The sequence below is a fragment of the Morone saxatilis genome, unplaced genomic scaffold, assembly GCF_004916995.1.
Source record: "Morone saxatilis isolate NCDOM2014 unplaced genomic scaffold, NCSU_SB_2.0 Contig24, whole genome shotgun sequence".
In the NCBI taxonomy this organism is placed as follows: domain Eukaryota; kingdom Metazoa; phylum Chordata; class Actinopteri; family Moronidae; genus Morone; species Morone saxatilis.
The window spans coordinates 14,607,868-14,627,995 of NW_023339807.1; the positions used below are offsets into that span (position 1 = coordinate 14,607,868).

General features: G+C 42.9%; 3 protein-coding genes across 3 annotated transcripts in view; 1 reads left to right on the plus strand and 2 right to left on the minus strand.

The window, feature by feature from the left end:
* The window catches only part of rad54b (RAD54 homolog B), a 14,050-nt gene extending 12,937 nt beyond the window's left edge, over window positions 1–1,113 (minus strand). Inside the window, exons 1-2 of the mRNA XM_035671619.1 lie at window positions 999–1,113; window positions 70–246 (exon numbers count right to left, since the gene is read on the minus strand). Coding sequence (XP_035527512.1) covers window positions 70–216 — 147 coding nt within the window. The 5' untranslated portion in view covers window positions 217–246; window positions 999–1,113. The remainder of the gene's footprint in view (window positions 1–69; window positions 247–998) is intronic.
* Window positions 1,114–2,644: 1,531 nt separating this feature from the next.
* Window positions 2,645–5,788, plus strand: rnf41l (ring finger protein 41, like). Its single transcript, XM_035672262.1, has 6 exons — window positions 2,645–2,908; window positions 3,018–3,224; window positions 3,375–3,514; window positions 4,525–4,687; window positions 4,787–4,907; window positions 5,251–5,788. Exons 2-6 carry the CDS (start codon window positions 3,019–3,021, stop codon window positions 5,656–5,658), a joined length of 1,038 nt encoding a protein of 345 aa, XP_035528155.1. The 5' UTR covers window positions 2,645–2,908; window position 3,018; the 3' UTR covers window positions 5,659–5,788.
* An 834-nt stretch (window positions 5,789–6,622) lies between these two features.
* Window positions 6,623–19,161, minus strand: virma (vir like m6A methyltransferase associated). The gene is made up of 26 exons (XM_035672167.1): window positions 19,142–19,161; window positions 18,482–18,568; window positions 17,069–17,117; window positions 16,815–16,977; window positions 16,565–16,684; window positions 16,009–16,257; window positions 14,750–15,480; window positions 14,496–14,633; window positions 14,167–14,393; window positions 13,537–14,064; window positions 13,277–13,431; window positions 13,084–13,166; window positions 12,329–12,422; window positions 11,397–11,785; window positions 11,138–11,293; window positions 10,792–11,027; window positions 10,462–10,711; window positions 10,140–10,357; window positions 9,886–10,018; window positions 9,484–9,624; window positions 9,230–9,384; window positions 8,680–8,776; window positions 8,108–8,274; window positions 7,629–7,978; window positions 7,113–7,259; window positions 6,623–7,021 (listed from the first exon to the last, which is right to left on the minus strand). The coding sequence occupies exons 1-26, from the start codon at window positions 19,159–19,161 to the stop codon at window positions 6,807–6,809; spliced, it is 5,298 nt and encodes a 1,765-aa protein (XP_035528060.1). The 3' UTR covers window positions 6,623–6,806.
* Window positions 19,162–20,128: the final 967 nt, after the last annotated feature.

Consider the following 20,128-nt stretch of genomic DNA (forward strand, 5'->3'; position numbering starts at 1 on the left):
TTTGAAACAACGCTGGATGATGGGAATCCAAATACTGAGTGGTTAAAAGAAATGCTGTGAATAATTTACCTTTTCCAGTGCATTTCCCAAACCAAGTTTAGGGGCGAGGGGCTTGGATTGAGCCACGGGACATAAAGTAGAAGCTCCAGGAGGCAGGAACCGGGGTTTTTTCACTGCATTACCAGAGAGCTGACTGGGAGCTCCTGATCGACGCATTCTTCTACTGGAAACCCACAGTAATCAAACCTACACACAGAAAACACAATAATTAATACTGGCATTGCTATTAAGGCAGTACAATTGATACCAATGTTATCAAATATTATGGCAATATGGCCTGGTGCAATATTCAGATCACACAAGCTGCAGTTTTTTGATAGAGGTAAAATGTGTGAACCAACAGCATTATAATGAAGGACCTGATCTACAAATGATTTTCTCCAGATGTGAGAAAACATTGTTTGGTACAGACCCCAACAAGTGTCACATAATCATGATTTTATTAGTTTTTTCAGTGGAAATTATTAATTGTTCCCACACCAATCGTGAATCATAACAGAATCGCAATATCTGTCAAAATAACTACATTATGACTTTTTTTTTTACCATAAAGTGCATCTCTAATATATATAAGTGATCCAGGAAGAGCCCTATGATCTTCCAAGGGGACTCTGACACAATTAGAAGAAAATATTTTCCAGAATCTACATTTACTGCTGGTGTCTCTCTCTGTTGTTCACTTCAGACACAAACATTGTCTTATAGTTTCACCTTCATGAGAACAACTCAAACACACTTATTGTTAGCTACCTGAAGGCACCACTTTGACTGTGGTAGCTTTAGACATTTAACATAGTACTAACACACTCAATAAAAGATGTGTCACTTTTAACACATCTCTGAAAGCCTTTGAAACCCAGCTAACAAACAGTCGCTAACACTGCTGACTCGGTTTAAACTCGGCTGTAATTTAATGTTTGACAACGTCTCATACATACCCGGACGAAGTAAAGGTTCAACAAAAACACTTAAGGTCAAAAGTTGTCACTTAAATCCCCCAAAAAGTAGTGTTGTCTTGTATTTTCCTCTGTGTAACGATAACTCTCGATTCTGTTGTTTCTCCCGCTGAATGGTTGGAAGAAGCTGATTGGTTGAACGCCCGGTAGTGGGCGTGGCCAACGGCGAGTAGGGTGCGTTGGGTTTGTAACGTCACAGCAGGTTACCGGTGACGTCCCAGTTGAACTTCCGCAACCCGTCAATCCCTGAGGTATAAAACGAGCTCACCTGGTGTGACCTCACTTCACACCTTCAATGACAGGAGAATAACATCTTTAACACATGTTGATGTGGACGTAAAGTTATCTTCAATTATTATATATTAATTTAATATTAATTTTATTTGATAATGCTTCTGATTATATTTATACTTTGACACAGTGGGGAAAGAAGAAGTATTCAGATCATTACCGTAAGTAAAAGTAGAGCCACATAGTGAAAATACTCCACTACAAGTGAAAGTTCTGCATTAACTTGAGTAAAAGTTTGTTACTATCAGGAAAATATACCTAAGGAATCAAAAGTAAAAGTACATTCTCTACACAACAATGGTCCCTGTCAGTGTTTTGCTATTATGTGTGATGTTTTTGGATTAATATTACATTAAAGTTACATATTACTGCTGTAGATGTTTATGGTTGAGCTCATTTTAACTATTTTATAGACCGTTGAGTAGTTTAATTTACAGAAATGTACCATATTCTATAAGACCATCATATGTTTGTAGCTTCACTGTCCTTTCATGAGCTTTTTTTTAAAGATACATGGACATGGACGGTATGAAAAATTGATCTGAAATGTAATTAGTAACATAAGCTGTCAAACAAATGTGGTGGAGTATAAGTATAAAGTTGCATAAGATGGAAACACTCATGTCAAAGTACATAACTTCTTTGAAATTCAACTTTTTTTAAATTCAAAAACCATAATGAGCGTATATAATGCCTATGACTTGCAACAACATTGAAATGTAGCCTCCGTGTTTATGTATCAGTAATTATATATAATCAATAATATAATATTTAATGATATAACACTGACAGGTGCATAATGTGTACTTTAACTTTAGATACACAAAATACATTCTTACACCCTTGTACTGAAGTGAAAACTGAAGAGCACAACTTTTACTTGTAATGGAGTGTTTTTACATTGTGGTATTGATCTTTTTACTTAAATAAATAATCTGGATACTTCTTCCACCACTGAGTCTGACAAAAATGGATGTACATTTTTTTAACTTCTATTTTCATTATATAAAGGGGTCGGGATGAGTCCAGGGGTTTGGGTTGCTCTTTGATTTCTGTGGTCTGTGTCATCTGATGTCATGCAGTCTGTAATCCAATCAGGGAGAGAGAGAGAGTGTAATCCATGTTAATCCCACGTCCAGAGACAGAGAGAGAAAGAGAGAGGGAGAGGGAAACCTGGGATAGGGTGGATCATGAAGAGAGACAGAAACAGTTGAAGGACAGCAGTAATCTCTGAACCCAGCTTTATTGGTAAAGCAGTGAGGAAAAACACTGTTGCAAAATGTGCCTGTTTCTGAGTGTTGGTGTCTCTTCTCCTGTAATTCTGCCTCTCTCTGATCTGATCTGATCTCGTCTGACAGCTGCCTGCCTGTGTCCCGAACCCTCGTTGTCAGGGTTACCTCTCCATGGAGACGCACTCCCCAAGGTAGGGGAGGGCTTTAAGGGAAAAGGAGACCCTCACCTCAATGGAGCAACAAGTCAAAGGAGGATGAAGAAGGAAAGACTGTAGTTGTGGAGCGATAAGAGGGAGAGGTGACCTGTGGGAGAACAAGAGGAGTGGAAATCGACAGCAGAATAAAAGAAGAAAGAGTTGGATTTGTCAGGTGAGAACATTATTGTCAGAGTTGATCATTAAAAAGAGAACAATCAAAGGAGACTGGTGAGTTTTATTCCCTTTTGTCATGTTTGTATAATCTATCCGTGTGGTTGCAGGATGGGCTATGATCTGGAGAGGTTTGTGGGCTATGTGAATGAGGGTCTCCTGTGCTGTGTGTGTCGAGACGTGTTGGAGCGCCCCCTCCAGGCGCCCTGTGAACATGCATATTGCAGCGCCTGCATCAGCAGCTGGCTGGTCCATCATCACTCCTGTCCCGAGGACAGACTGCCACTGGATGTGGGCAGCCTCAAACCACTGTACAGGTCTGTCTACATCTCTGAACATTTGTCACTGTCTTGTCACTGTAATTATCCATCCTTAAGTTTCCCACTTTCTTTCCAATATACTGTAAGGTCACACAAATACACTGTTTACCCTTGATTCTCTGACACCGTCTTTGTCTTTGATGACAGGTACATGCGTAACGACCTGACCCGTCTGCAGATACGCTGCGTGAATGCAGCGCAGGGTTGTGAGGTGGTCTGCTCCCTGGAGACCCTCCACACACATGAGGATGAGTGCGAGTTTGCCTTCATATCCTGCTCTAACACAGGTATGAAAATCTCACACAGATCTTATCTATGTGTCATTTGTTATTATTAGTTCATTGGTCATTGATAGTGTTTGTATCTATGTGGATGTGTGGGATATAAAGGTAATGGGACACCTGTGTGTGTGTGTCTGTGTGGGGGTGGGTGGGAGCAACAGGTGGCTCTTTTGTTGTCATGGCTACTACTCAAACTGGTGCACCAATGGCACTTATTCAGAACTGAAAGCTCTCAAAGACCTCACACAGAGTGCATTCACGGTCAACTTTCCATCACTCTTTAATGAGCTATTTAAAAGTGTGTGTGTGTGTGTGTGTGTGTGTGTGTATACAAGCATGTGCTCTTGTACTCACAATGTGAATGTGACCTGTCATTGGCAGGTGGAGAGTACATATGTTACCTTTGTGGTAGGTAAAGTTACAATGTGTGTGCATGCAGTGTGGCTTTCTTTCAACATTCAGCCTGATACTTCTGTTGCTGTCTACGACTGCTGTGATCTGAGAGAGGTTGTTACATTGAAGATGAAACATAATAACTGCAGTGAGGGGTGTAAAAGCTGGCATGGTTTATATTAATATATTATACTTTTATAGTCCTTTTCCAGTACTGCTATTGTATATGTAATTACTATATTCACTTCCAAGTAGAAAGCAGATTGTTGAGGATTTACCCTTGAAATAATTACAGAATAGCCAACCACTATGTTGGTCAATGGACAGCACTTTTAAGAGCACTACTTAAATGGAAAGAGGGGGTGTCTTCATATATACTTTATAGTGTTAATTAAATAACTTTCAAGATAATTGAATATGTATAAGTCATACTAAAGTCAAGTAACTGCACTTCTACGTGTGAAATACTTTGGTACTGTTTCCACTCTTGTGTGACTTATCTATTTTTAAACAAATTTCCTTTCCTAAGATGTGCTGGAAGACTGTCTACCTGGTACCTGTGTAGATGGTTTCTTCATGTGAGGTCCATCTATCTATCTATATATGTGCTGCTCTCCTCTCAGGTTGTCCTGTGCAGGTAGAGAGGCGGGGTTTGGAGGCTCACCTGTCAGAATGCAACTTCCGCAGCAGGGAGTGTCCCAACGGCTGTGGCCACACCCTTCTCTCCACCGACCAATCACAGCATAACTGTGTGGCAGAGCTGCGCACAGAAGTAGAGATGCTCAGGTATGTATGTGTGTTCACTCTCTCCTACTCCTGAACAGAGCTCCTGTTTGTATCAGTTTTTTTAGGTCATTACTTTGTCTCATTTAATATTCTCGGCAGGGCAGAGATGCTGTGCAAGGTGGAGGAGGTGAGACGGGAGATGGAGTCTCGGTTGGACTCACAGAGGAGACACATGGTGCAGAAAGAGTCGCAGCTGAAGAACGAGGTGGAGGAGCTCAAGGTCACCTGTCAATCCTACTCTCTTTACTCCATCTAATGGCAAGCTACAATGCAAAATGAGATTTTACACAACCTCATTATATATTAAGACATTCAAACTGCCCAACATAACGGTTTGTCTTTTTTCTGAGAAACTCTCACCTATATTGGCTTAAAAGTTGAGATTCAATATAAAAAGGAATACATTTAATATATATGTTTCTCAGGGTGATTACTTTTACATGTTTTTTTCCACTCTTTCCACTTTAGTAAATGCTTCCTCCACCACTGTCAGAAACACAGAAAGGTCTATGCTGTGAACCATGTTGTTGCGTGTTCAGTAATCTTGTGTCGTCTCCATGCAGGGTCAGTTGTCCCGCGTGATGTGCGACATGCGAGCCCTGTTAGGGGCAGAGCGTCTGAGACGACAGGAGCTGGCAGAAGCCGAGCTGGAAAAGAGGGAACTGCTGGAGCTCCTCAGAGACCTGCAGCCAACCAGGAGTCCACATTCCACCGAACAAGCAGCCAGGGGCGAGCATCAGGGAGACCAGCAGACATTTGGATGGGAACTACTACACACGGAGCAGACTAGACACCAGCAGAGGGAGGCGTCTTTACATGCCTCCAGTCTATCACTACATTCAGCTCAGGCCATAAATATGTCAGGTCCACCTCCATCACCTCAGCTGGGTGAGGGAGCACGTAAAGGTGGAACCAGGAGTCTGACTCTAGACTGCATCAAGAGAAAGAGCAGGGAGGTGACGGTCATCTGAGTAGACTGGACTGGTGGGAGATTGTCCAAACTAGAAAAGATTACATCTTTATTTTTGTAACATTTTGCAAACGGTTTCCAACATTCATTTAGAAATGAAAATGTAATGCAAGTACAGCAAGTTCTGTTGTGTCTGGCCTAAATAGTTTTAGTCTGCGGTGGAATGAACCCTATGTTGTGTTTGTCAGGTCTTTTTTTTGTAATTCTACAAACTAAAGGGATCTTTTGACTAAGCTCATGTGAAAGTGAATATTTATTAATTTTGTAAACTCACCCCCAATCAATTTTGCAAACAGATCATTGTGTACTGTCTCTTGGATTAAAAACAATTACCTCAAATAAGTTTCTTTATCTCAGGATTAATTTTTTCATAGTTTCATTAGTGATTCATCATCAAGTTAATGCTTAGGAAATGTTTGTAAAATGAGTGTTGGTTAGTTCAGAACTTCAAAATTACTAAGCTAAAGGGTTGATTTACAACGTGTAGTCTTTTATAGGTTTGTTTAAGGTAAAAACAAGGCATACAAAGGGACTCTTGGAGGACAACTGGCACAGCTTTCATGTTATACTGTGTGGTAGTTTAAAGTCTCCACCATGTATCACTAACAATATCATCTTTAACATTAGTTAATTATTATTATTAATGGTTACCTGGATGTCCTGTTGATGCAGCTGACAAAGACATGTACCACATGAGAGGTGTGATATTTTGGGTTCAACTTGCATTGTACATCATTGTACCTCTCACTCTCACAAATACTTTGTCACTACTTTCACTTATAAAATATAAGGAACTTAAGGAAATTCCTACATGGTCTTTTAAAAATGGCCACCTTGGGCTGTAGTGTAATTTAGACTATTTAAACAAAATTCTTGTCACGCACCTTGAAGGACCTTAAATAAATAAAATCACTGTCTTTATCAGGTCATTATTTTGTCTGGTGTATAAAAATCAAAAGTGTAAACTTGGTTACTATGACCTTTATTCTCTGAATACAACTCATGATAACAAAACATAAAACATCAACACAGAGTCTGTACGTCATTGTGACAACATCATCCCACCACGTTTCCATGGAGACAGTATATATAATATCCTGATTGGTCCATATGTTGCCATGAAAGGCTGCAGTCATTACCCAGGTGAATTTACCTGGTGAAGGAGCGAACATGTCTGCCCCTCCCACCGCCGCTCCCTCCCCCACCACTGAACTTGCTCCCTTGAGATCCTCTCCCCCCTCCTCCTCCTCCTCCTCCACCTCCCCCGCCAGCACTGCCGCCACCTCCTCCCCCACTGAGCCACGACAGTCCGGCGCCTCCTCTTCCCCGGGGGGCTCGGTCCCGTGGAGCCAACCGATATGCACCTGGAACAATAGAGATGGAGTTCAGTGTTTTGAAATTCATAGTGTGAAATCCAACAAAAAGTGTGTGTGTGTGTGTGTGCACACTACATACTTGCTGGGGGTTGTCTGGAGGGCAGTGGTCCACGTGTGAAGTTGCTCTGACCTCCGCGGGGTTCACTGTAGGTTCCTCTGTGGGTAACAGCTGGAACTTGTCCGCTCCACGATGAACCACGGCCTCCTTCTCTGCGGGTGTAGTTACCTACAGAACAAAAGAGAGGATTTATCTCCCTCTTCTGGCCAACAAGTTGTTTTGACATGCAGTATAATAATATATAATACACATTCAGTACCGTGTGCTAATAGTTTGACAAAAACAATCTTAAATCAAGCCTTTTGTCTGAGCTTTGACTAAATCTCATGGTCCATCAGTGGATGGAAAGTGATAACAGGTGGTACAACATTATGACAACTCCATCTGCTTATGAAGACCATAAAATAGGAGTAGAAAGCTCTACAAAAAACTAGTCTTTCTTTCAACCACTAACTTGTAAGATCATAAACACGTCTTATCAAGTGAACACAATAAATATTTCCTTCAATATGACGTTGTGTGTCTGTGTGTACGTACCGGACAGCAGTACACCTTTCGGTTGTGGTGGAGTGAAAAAGCGAGTCTGGCTGTGGAAGGTGGCTCTGCCTCTGTTGCCAGTGAACAGTCCTCTGGTGGGGGGTTTGGGGGAGCTCTTGGGGGGCCGTTTGGGGGGCAAAAGTCCAAGAGGGGTGCCAATGTCTTTAAACTCTGCCGCCACAAAGTCATCCACGTGCATACTGGGAGGACGGGAGGTGTTTTGTTTGCGCTGACGGAAGATATCATGAGGTCGGCAGAGATTCTGTCCAAACCCTCCTCGACCTCCACGGCCACGAGGTACAGCCATGATGTGGGCTCTCTTAGCAGGTTCAACATAGTCTGATTTACCGCTGCAGAAGCAAGAAAGAGATGAAATCCAGTCAGTCGATTCAAACAAGATGTTAGTTCCCTGAGAACAGGACAGAAGAGATATGAAATTACTTCAAAGGTCCAAATACACCCAAACACTAGAACTGTACCTTGATGTGATGAAGGTCTCATGCTTGTGTTTGCCCAGTCGGAAGCCTTTCGAAACCTTCGTGTGACCAGGAGAGGAGGGCTCGGACAGGAAGGAACGCTCCAGCTCTGCCTTCAGGTCCAGTTCGGGACAACACTCCTGAGCCAGACCCACCAGATCAACCTTCACCTGTCACACAGACAAAGTGGTAATCATATTACATAAAGTCAACCCACATACATACAGACATAGCCCTTCATAGCTGTACATTACCATGTGTAATTGGGTTTAATATTTGATGTTCACATCAAATCATGGGTGTGCAATATGTACTGAATTGTTTATTGCATCTCAAAATCCATTTAAAAGTCCCGCGTGAGTCATCAAGCTTACATAGCAGCCAAGTTAGGAAAAAACATGCGTTTGCCTTCAGGCAGTCACTGTAGTAATGTAGTAAGTATTTATTATTTGATCTACTGAAAATGCAATAGTGGCACATTTTGACACTCTAGCTGCTGGCACTTTGACCAACAGAAAATCTGGATTATAATTTTTGCTGGGGTCTTCAAAGTGCATGTATACATTCACACTTACCATATCAAGTTCTGCTTCTATGTCATCGGTTTGGAAGGGAGAGAACCACAGAGTCTTCAGCTGCTCATCCAGAGCTTCTGACAGAATAAACACCGTCCTACAACAACATAGAGGCATGATATACATATTATTAGATCCAGTGTTTTCTCAGATTTTCCACAAAATGAAGCCCATTTTAGTATGTCATCAGTGATAGGTTTGGTCATAGTTTTAGCCGTGGTGCAAGTCACGTTTAGACCATTTTGTTATGAATATCTGCTTAAATAATTCTTTCATACTAGACCTTTACACTGAGGATGATGGTCCCTCGTTCATACATTCACATGCCCAAGACTCTATTCGTGCCTTATTAAAATTGAAAGTGCAAGAAACCTTGCTCATGTGTTCCTTTGATATGTTCAGACAACCAAATTAAAGGGCCACTGTGTAAGATTTAGGAGGATCTATTCGCAGAAATCGAATGTAATATTCATAGGTGTGCCTCCCTGTGACTGACAGCTCAATGAAGATAAATTGAATAGAGAAAATCTTGATGTATGTCATTTCTTACCTGTGATTAAACTGGGCTCCAAGTGTCTCGGGCGGTGGCAGAGTTGGCTCAGTATCAGCTGCAGGAGGCGTGTCTGTGGCCGTTTCCAGCGTCTGCCTCAGAACAATCACATTCTCCAACAGAGTCTCTAATGAATCATCTTCCTTAGACAGTTTCTACAGACAAACACAGAGTTACAGTTAGTTAAATGCCATGGAAGCATCGTCTTTTATTATGCAAAAAAAAAAAACTATACATGTGAGGATAATTTGTACCGTAATCTGTTTCTCTAAAGTGGGGAGTGGATGGGACTCAGACTCTTCCCACTGCAGTAGAGCTTTCATCTCATAGCCCGTCAGTAACCGTGGAGTAGTGCAGGCGGACTCCTCGCCGGACCCCTGGGCCTCATCAACACACTGGATAAGAACACAGACAGATCCAAATATAAAATCCAACTATCACACACTGTATCCGACTCTGCAACTTTTTCCTTATGCACAGTTAGTAATTTAGCTCCCATGTGCCAAGGGAATTGTACTTAGAGCACTATTTATAACTGTAAACCTAAAGAGCTTCCAACAAACATTTTTCTCACAATAATTTCTACAGTTACTTCAACAGCATGTACACTCTTGGTACACATGGTATACACTTGAACCATAAAACCAGGTACTGACCATTGTTTCTGTGTTGACAATCTGTCTGAGGAAGTCGAGCAGAGCCGACAGCAAATCTGCTGAGTCCTTGTTGAAGGGAAATACTAATCTCTTCAACAGCGAGCACAGACCCGCACCATGTTTCTTTAGAGCACTGAAACAAAGATTAAATATAATCAAACTCTTGCTTAAGTAAGAAAAGGACACTATGCCTCACAGGAAGAGAAGAGATCATAAAAGGGAGACAGCCGTAATGCCAAGAAGAAGAATTTTACACTTTGAGATGGTAGAGTCCATAGTCATGTTCAGTGAGGAATGTCAATGTCCTGATACAGGTGAGGAGGAGTGGGACACTGCTCTCTGAATTCCCCAAAACCTCCAACAAGGCGTTGCACACTGATGACATCATCTCTCGCCCTGGAAGCGAATTGGCCAGAAGCTCTACCTCGGACACACAGCTCTCACCGGGTGGAGATACCATCAGAGAAATGTCCTAGTGAAGATGGAGATTCATATTTTTTTAGGTTTTATCTGTTTGTTTCTGTTTCCCTGTAAGCATCTGTTTATGTTTGCCTTCACGTGCACTATACTGCTTACCTGGTCACACAGTGACTGTAATATTGTCCCCACTAGTTCGCTGCACTGTTGCTGCTGTAAGGAGTGGTCAGCTGGAGGAACCAACAGAGACAGCAGCAAGGGGAACAGATCGGCCAGTTGTTCATCTCCAGACACAGATCCAGACAGCAGGTGCAGTGCCGCACTCTTGCAAGCTTTCTGTGACACCAGAGCATCCATCAAAGATAGCAGTCGCAGGACCTGGCCCCAGCACACCGCTTTCCCCTCCACCCTGCAATTAGCACATTAAATACACTTAAAATACAATTTACATCTTAAACACAAACAACTGACTGTGCGTTTTTCACTCACGGCTGCAGCTCCTCCAGCAGCAGCTCCAGCAGGGTCTTCATGATGAGTGTTGCAGTGGGTGAAGACAGGTCTGCGAGCTGAACACACATTCTCCTAAGCATGGCCAGGAGAGGAGGGCAGCTGGTGGCACACACACACCTCAACGCCTCAGAAAACACTTTCCACTGTGCCCGTATGTGCATGCTCCACAGCTTCCTTGTGTTTAAGGCTACAGCCACATCTTGGACTGATATCACCTATGGATCCAAACATGTATTAATATCAGTGTATCTGTCAAGTCAAGAATCATCAGAAGGTGAAAGCAAGTACAGGATTGGTGTTGGGACAGTAGGACAGAGTGAGTTACCTGAGTACTCTGCATTGGCAGTGGAAGAGGCAGGAGCTCAGAGAGCAGCGTCAGACCAGAGAACAGACCTTCAGGAGCTTTCAGCAGTGAGCCAAAAACCTCCTTTAGCATCAGCGACCACGTGTTACTGGCCAGAGTCTCTTCTGTATGAGTCACCTGCACGAAACACACACACACACACACAATGACTACTAATGACACTTTCTGCACAATATTTCTTGGCTAAACAGACATGCCTGTACGCTTCTTCATCACACACCTCTTCATTAACACCCTGCGTGAAGGTGAGCAATACATCAACAATGAGCGCCTGCACTCTGGTCTCCTCTCCGTCTAGACGTCCAGACGCAGGGATGGAGCACACTATCATGTGGAGCGTCACCAGCACACTGGCCACTCGAGTGTCCCTGAATTGGAAAGCTCCACCGCGTAGGAGCTCCATCAGCATGGTGCGCAATAATCGCAGTGTGCTGATACATATACTGAGGATCATGCAGCGCTGCGGCGTGGGGCCCATGTGTCCATGCACACGCCATGGCTGCAGCAACACGCTGCAGAGCTTCTGTAGGACTCGCACACATGTATCCAGACCCTCGCCAGAGAACAGCTGGACCCCTGCAAGACTCCACTTAAGATCCCTCTGCTGACCTGTAGGAAGGAGGACGACATTGTGAAAAATATTGTACAACAGCCATGACTTCTGTTACTGTTGCAATCAACATTAGTGAACACAGGACCCATTTTATAGCTTAAAGGTACCCTGTGGAGTTTTTGACCACTAGTAGTGCTATGGAGCAGTTTTTTATGAGTGTGTCCCCATTTTGTTGGCGCTTGAGGATGCACATGTTTTCCTGCCAATGGTCACTCACTATTCCACTGATCTCTAGGTGGCAGTAATGCACCAGGGAAAGGCAGTAAAAAAAAGTAGACTGCAAGCTAGTAAAGATACAGGCTATAAAACACTTAACATTAACAGGTTTGTTGATAGTAAGGATACACACAATGTGCTTTGGTCAGTAAAACTACATGTAAACATAGCTTTTGTTTCCTTAAAGGACTTTATATGGCACCTTTAATACAAAAAAAACCTAAACAAAAAATCTTCAAGTGAAAGTAAGAAAATGTAACCTTAAGTAAGCATTTAGTTTTAATCAGCAGAACTATTACAAAAAACATGTTTGGTGTCTTTACCCTCTACAGCAGGTGGGGGGCAGGCAATGTGATAAAGAACCCTGAGAGCAGTGACCAGTCCAGTTCCCTCAGCAGTCAACATGTTCTCCACATTCTGAAGTCAAGAAAAGACACAAGTATAAGACTGACATATAGCCCTCTTATTTGCATACAGCCTTGACTCAAATATGCTACAGACCAGGTTTATGTTTGAGCAGTTCAGACTTGTAGGTTAAGCTTTGCAATTACAGGTGATATATTGTATCTGTAAGGTACAAAATTAGATGGAAAACATAAAGCTGAGTGTCTGACTTAAAGAAATATTTCATGCTTTGTAAACAGTTATATATATATATATATAAAGTCTGCATTCTTATGTAGGTTTCAGAACTATGAGCCACCTTGTCAGCCGGTCTGGTTTTAAGTGGTGACAAAAACCTATTGTTTTCCTCTGATAATAATATTGATTGAGTTCTACAATTCAGTGATTAAACTGTACTCCAAGAGGCCAGTCCCTGTGGGTTAGTGCAGGACATGAGACCCTGATTCCTTCACTGAGAGAGCTGGTGGACTCCCTGAATTAAATGTTATAGACAAATCATTGGCAGCCAAACACTGCCTGAGATTTATCACTCCCTCCCTTAATAGGACTTGGGAGTTATTAGGACTGTCCGCAGCTGATACAGGAAGATGAAAGCTCACAGTTACTGAGAATGAAAATGTATTGAAATCTTGCTTTACTTCAGCAGTATGTATATTGAGTGAGAGATCTGTACCTGTTTGATGTAGTCTATGAGGGTGGGAATGCTGCCAATCTCAAAGCGAAGTTTTTCCAAAGGCTCTAGCCATTTGCTAAGCTCTGAAGTATGAAGGAAGACCAAAACATTAATAATCAAAAAAATAAAAACATTCGTAGCAAAAATAATCATACGAGGCAAGAAACTTTAATGCGACATTGATAATATTTACCCTGTAACTTGGCATTGGTGTCATCAGCCTTGGCTATTAAAAGTAGTGGGGCAGCAAATTGTTCCATCATCCGCTGTTCATTACTGCTCTGCACTACCACTAACACCAGCATACAGGCATAGTTATATGTCACTGCTTTGCGAGCTTTAGCCTCACTACAAGAGAAGGAGACAAAACCATAGAAAGAATACTTTCAACACACTGAAATAAAACCAAGTCATTCAAAAAGAGACACAAGGAAAAGGAGAGGACAACTGTACCCCTGTCCGTCCTTGCTGTGGTGCTGGAGCAGGGTGACCAGACAGGACAGGTTGTTGTCCATGCTCAAAACGTGGGCCACAGCGCTGCGACCAGTCTGTGTGAAGGTCATCAGGTAGAGCGCGTGGAGCATGCCCAGGACCTCTGCGTTGTCACCTTCCTCAAGCCCAGCACCTCCGTCTCCCCCTGTGGCTACATGGCTCATGAGCTCTGACACACCCTGCAGAGCATGCAGCGCCTGCATTAGCCACACGCCGAAGCCCTCTTCACCAAACCCTGGCCCTGTGAGACCTCCTTCTCCCCCTGTAAAGGTGGTGTCCTCGGCCTCCGCTTCTGCCATCGATGCCAGGAGACGCAGCAACAGGTTGGTGGGAGTGGGCTGGGCGAGAAGGAAGAGCAGACCTGACTGCGTGAGCGACAGGAAGCGCAGGACCTCTCTAACAGCTTGGGTGACACCTAGGTGGCCAGCTGCTGCAGCCGCTGCCAACACTGCTGCCGTGCTCTCCAGGAAATGGCACGCATGCATAAACCTGAAAAATAATGATATATCAATGAGTGACAACTACACTGAATTTTGTATCCGAGCTTCTGCGTTGTGTAAGGCTTGAGGTCATGTGGGTTTGATTGTGTACCTAAACAGTGTTGGGTATGGGTCGTCCCTCTCCTGTGGTCCCGTTATTCTAGCAGTAGTGGGGAAGGCTTTTCCAGGTGGCTGCACCATGCAGTTGGGAGCCGTCTCTAGCAGGTGATGTAACTCTTCCAAAACCCCTGCCAGCCTATCAAGCTCTGCCTCACTCACAGGGGAGGAGCTTAGCGATGGTTCCTCCTCCATGGGGCTCTCAGCATCCTCCATCTCCTCCTGACAATGACAGTCAATCATGATTATAATGGAAAATTTACCTAGTGTTTTAAGTTAGTAACATATGTGTGAATGAGTGTTTGAGTGTATGTGTGTGTGTACCTGCTGTGGTTCACTCAATGTTGCTGCTACACGCTGCAGGTCGACCAGTACCTCGTACATGTGGCTTTTCTGTAATATAGCGTTTCCAGCAGTTATGACCCTCACCGTTTCTTCACGCAGGAACAGCTGGACTAAACGCTATGAAAAGGAAATAAAGCTTAGTGTCAGAGGTAAAATTCATCACATTGTTCAACTAGGGAGTGATTTCTGTAAATTTGAGGGGTTTTGAAGTTTGTGTACTTTATGGTGCTAACCTGATAGCCACTCTTCTCTGATTCTCCTGCGTGTAGGAACGCCTCCATGCCAGCAGGAGCGCTGATTAAAGCACCCAGAGCTCTCAGGATACTCAGTTTCAGGGTGGAGGACACATGGTCCGCATTGAGCAGCTCCAGCAGAACATTGAGGGCGCCCTCACGCAGTAGTGCTGTGAGGCCGTGTGGGCACTCTGCCAGGCATGACACTAGCTTGGCACCAGCTTTCAATTGTCTGAGGTTAAGAGCAATGGGTTGTGTGAGTGCGATCTCCATACTCAGAGCTTGGAGTCCCCATTGGGCTAAAACTCCAACAGGGGCCTCCATCTCTTGCTCTCCTTGTTTAATTAAATAAGCCAGCCCTTTGGCCAGTAGTCCAGGTGCCTCTTCCACAGCTGTGACCCAGCGTGCATCTCTGTCCTCTCCAATACTAGCTATTAGCTCCTTCAGCTGCGTAACAGCCTCAGCCTCCTCTCCACCTGCTGGTCCTTCTGTTCCACCAGGGTCCCGGGGTTCCTCCACACTGGCCTTCTCAAACTGGGTATCAAAGCGGGTCTTGTATGGAGGGGTGAAGTACAGCAGGGGTCTGAGTTCTCGCTCATATGGATCATACTGGACAGGTGGGACAGATGCCAGGTCCTCAGGAGTGTAGTCCATGTCAAAGGTGGGCAACTTGAAGCTACCATTATCCAGATCATCCTCATCGCTGGAAATCTGCTCATAGCCATCATCACCTGAAAGGGCGGCAGAGACGATGGGGAGAGGACAAAAGTTAATACATTACAAACAAGATTCTTAGATGAAAATTCATAAGATGTGTGTAAAAACGAATGGAAATGAGGAGGCCAGCGACTACTACATATTCCCTTTCTAATTCACAAACGTATACACGACAAACCTACTCACACATGGCAGCATCACTCCACACATGCAGGGTTAGTTTGACATGCAGGATGGGACTACAGCACAAGCATCAGCCGTGGCTGTGAGCGTGTGTGAGGTAGACCTCCACATCACCGCTTATGAATGTTGATCATAAGCCTTCTGAGTAGCTCGAGGCGGACTAGCTGAGAGTTTGGAGCATCCAGCAGTTGTAAACGGAAGCAGCATGCCAGAGCACACACACTCTCTCCAACTGTCACTCAGTCCCAAATGGACCCTGCTCCTGTGGCCCCCTGGGAAGTCTGCTGATCAAGGGGTTCAGGGCTGGGCATCCATTTGGGATTGTAGACTATCCTACTCTCACAAAATAACTCCCCTACCTTCCTCCATCTCCTCTTCCTCGTCCTCACCCCCATCTTCCTCCTCCTCATCTTCCTCCTCCTCTTCCGGAGCACTACCCTCAGTCCGTGCATCTTCCTCCTCCTCCTGCTCCTCCTCTTCCTCCTCATCACCTTCTTCATCTTGTTCAGCATCTGAGTACGTTTCATCAGCAGGCAGCGATCTTTCAGGTGAAACAGCCTCCAGGTAGTCGTCACGGCCCTGGCATGGCTCTTCTTTGACCACGCCCACTGCAGCCACCACAACAGGGACCAGAGGGCACACAGTTCAGTCAACATACCCCATGGGGAACATACAAACATGTAAACTATATATTTATCTAAACATAAAGGCAAACTTATACAAACCAGCTTTAGGGTCAAACTGGTGTTTTTACATGATTTATCCTGTTTATGACACAAACAAATTTTTTAAAAATGTTTTCCCGACCTTAAATTACAGCCGCATCTCTATTTTTGCTGATAAATAAAGATCTAACAGCGGCTGACATAACGTGATATAATGTAATGTGCACAGAACACATGTCAGAGTACTGACCTGTCACTGGGACCTGCTCCTCATCATCATCATCGGGTGGTGGAGGCCCAGGCGGAGTACGAGGTCCTCTGGGTGCCGGTCTTGGTGGGCTGCCATTGTACTGGTCATCTTTTTCCCACTCTAAAACAAACAAACAAACAAGTGACAGTTTAACAAGTAAATCAGGGGTAACCTGCTCATCGGATGTTTCAGTTTAAGGAAGTGGGGGTGAAGGCCAGAGTGTGGGTAGTTTTGGTTTAATGATGCCCACCTTGTTTAACAATCCTCTTGGCCCCACTGGGCTGTTGAGGGGGTGGGGGTGGAGGAGGCGGGGGTGAGCCTTGGTCATGTCCATGTGAGCGCTCTGCTGTCCCATAAACTGCTACAGTCAGACTGGTGTACCAGCCACGCAGCACCAGGCCGTCTGTGTTCACCTGCACACACAAACCCATTCAGTTATTCACAAATAGACAGAATAAATAAAAAATTAAATACAAATCATCTTGTTTGTGGACTGCCATTTACCTTTCCACTGGGTCTGAACACGATGGACTTGTTCTCATCATATTCGAGGCTGAGGGCAGAAAGCAAGACAAGGGAAAGTAAAACATCAGTGCAACTATACACCAATTTGAATATATTTGTTTATCATTAGTCTTAGAGATTTTATTTTTAAAAAATAGCATGTGACTGCAATGTAGTTTAGCACGAATCTGTGAAGTACCAGATCAATTTTTTTCCAAACAGCACGTAATTACTGTGTAATTATTTCTTCCTCAGTTCCTGTCAGCTCTCTACTGTCCACTGTCTGATAAAGGGCATAACCTCATGTAGAACTTTTTAAAGCCGCTTTAAAACCAGATAAAATGCAAATAAATACCTGTTATACGATCAGACCGGCCAAAGACTAAGTATAAAGAAAAGACCAGCAGGGACGATACGGCCTAGAATTATTCATTATTATTAAATCTTTTTTCTCTTTTCTTTTTTTTTTTTCAGTACTGTCCACTGATATAACTAATTAATGCCATAGAAATTGATAGATGGATTAACCATTTAAAAGCTAGCAGTAGTGAAAGAGTTTGATACAGGACTTCTGTGAGCACAATCTACCGTCTAAAACAATCACTTTTAGTTTATATACACCTCCAGACAGCCTGTAATAAAATCAATTAACGTTTTATACATTACTGCCTACATCAGACAAGGCTTTTAGTTAATTAAATCCAAGCCTTTTTAACATCTTCTAAGACCCTTTCCAAGATCTGCAGATACCCTGTAATAAGGCAGAAAATATATGCTACACAGTTTTGTCTTGTTTTTTTGACACAAAAAAACAAGACAAACAAGACAGGTTATGTTGTAAAACAAAACCAATACTGCCTTATAATTGCTATCTGGATTCTCGGGCCAAGAGTCATTTGTCTAAAAACATATCAGTCAAATTTGTTTTTGACATTTGGAAGATATTTTAAAAGCAACCAGACAGGTTAAAAAATCTACTCCCAACTTTCCTGGCAGAGATAATAACTTGGGTGTGTCGTATTTACAGTTTTCAACAACTCTTACACAATGCACACCTCTAAATGCAAGCTTATGCTCGGGTGCTACTGTGAACACCTCTGTTATTATGAGGTTTGAATAAAAAACATTTGACTCAAACATTCCTCTACTCGTCTATTTCACTGGGTCCTCTAAGTTTTTGCGTCACTTTCAGCTACTGAGTGGGTGGGGTTGAGTTTCTGGAGAGACCAGTTAGCCAGCACAGGAACAAAGAGACCTGAGTATGGGTGGTTGAACACACACAACCCTCAGGCCTCTGAGAACAGGACTCAGGTGCTACTGTGACTGGTTTGACAGGTGAGACAGACATGAGCATCTTAAGCACTTAATACAGAAACAAGATGAAAGAGGGGGGGGGGTGAAAATCATTCTTACCTGCCCAGTCTGTGGAACGTGGGATTGTTGGGTTTAGTGACATTATTGAAGAACAGCTCCAACTGGAAGGCATGAGGAGACGTCTCCCTGGAAACACACACACACACACACACACAGAGTAATGTTTATCCAGTAGGCTTCATTGGTATCGAGTTATACATCAACATAGGGGTTTACGATTTTAACAACAAATGCTCAGTGGCCAGTTTATCAGGTACACCTGTACAATCTAATTCAACAGCTCTTTCTACTTTATGAAGAATGTAATTTAAAAGTTTTTTGTGACATTGTTGGAAATGTATAATTTCAACTAGATGTTTATTATTAAGGTAATAGTTAGAGGTGATGTTGTACTGCAATATACTGAGAGATGCTTCTATTTTTTTGTCCTTCCTATTTACATCCACGAGGAGGTTAGGCAAACCTGTGAATATAACGAAGTCCAGTAAACCAACAACTATTACCTCAATGCTAAAATGTATAATTTAATAAACAATTATACAGAAGTGTAAGAAAAAACTGTAGGCATCATTAAAGTAGATTTTATGATGAACACTTTAACATATCCGGGTGTATTAGCCCATTGGAGGCAATGTAGCACATCAATAAGCAAAACTGTTTAATGGTCAAATTGGATTTATATATGTATTTATAATTTACCAAAACCAGACATTCTCCATGATCAGATTCTCAACTGTTCTTCCAAAAAATGCCCCTGATCATGATATATATCATTACTGTAATATAAAAGAGTGTTTTATACAAATCACCCACCTCTACACAACACACAGGCCTGAGCGGCTCAGGTTTGTGCTGAGTTAAATTTCATCACACTCAACAGGCTGAGTGGGAATCAGGACCCAAACAACAATGGAGCTCAGGTATCAAACTACTTTCCTACAGGCATACACATGCATCTCAGGTATCTGTAGCAAACAAACATACCCAGAGGTGATTTATCATTAGCAGTGAGGTTAAGGATTTCCTACAACTAGGGATACACCGATCCAACTTTCCCCTCCCAATGCAATCCCGATAGCTTTAGATTGGGTGTTAGACAATACAGAGGATCGATCTGATACCAGCGCTCTCTTTCCCACAAATGTAACGTTTGTATACTTGCAATTGTTTTGATGTGAGGTACCATGAGGCCAGGAATTACTGGGGTGTTAAAGACTGAGTCAGCAGCCCGCTATGAAAGAATGAGTGTAACCTTTAGTGAAAGGAATGACTCTTATAATGACACTGGGAGAGAAAATGTATTTATTGTGAATAAGTCCAACTCGAGAACCGATACTGATCCAGCAAACCGGATTGGTGCATCCCTACAGCGACTATATATGTAGTCGTATGTAGGCCTTGAGTCAACTAATATTTGGGTATACTGTCCATTGATAATTCAAATGGGATGGACAAATTAATGGAAACACCTGTCAGCATGAGGCCAAAAATATTACCATAAGGTGAATAAACAGCTTTCTAACTCAGTTTCAACAATAACTGAACATTTTAACCATCAGGAAACTAGAATTTACTGCAAGGTTGCTTTATTATATATTTATAATAATATTATATTATATGTCATATTCACTGTGCAATCTATTGCCCATGTGCAACTTTCTTTCTTTTTGCTGCTACTATTTGTGT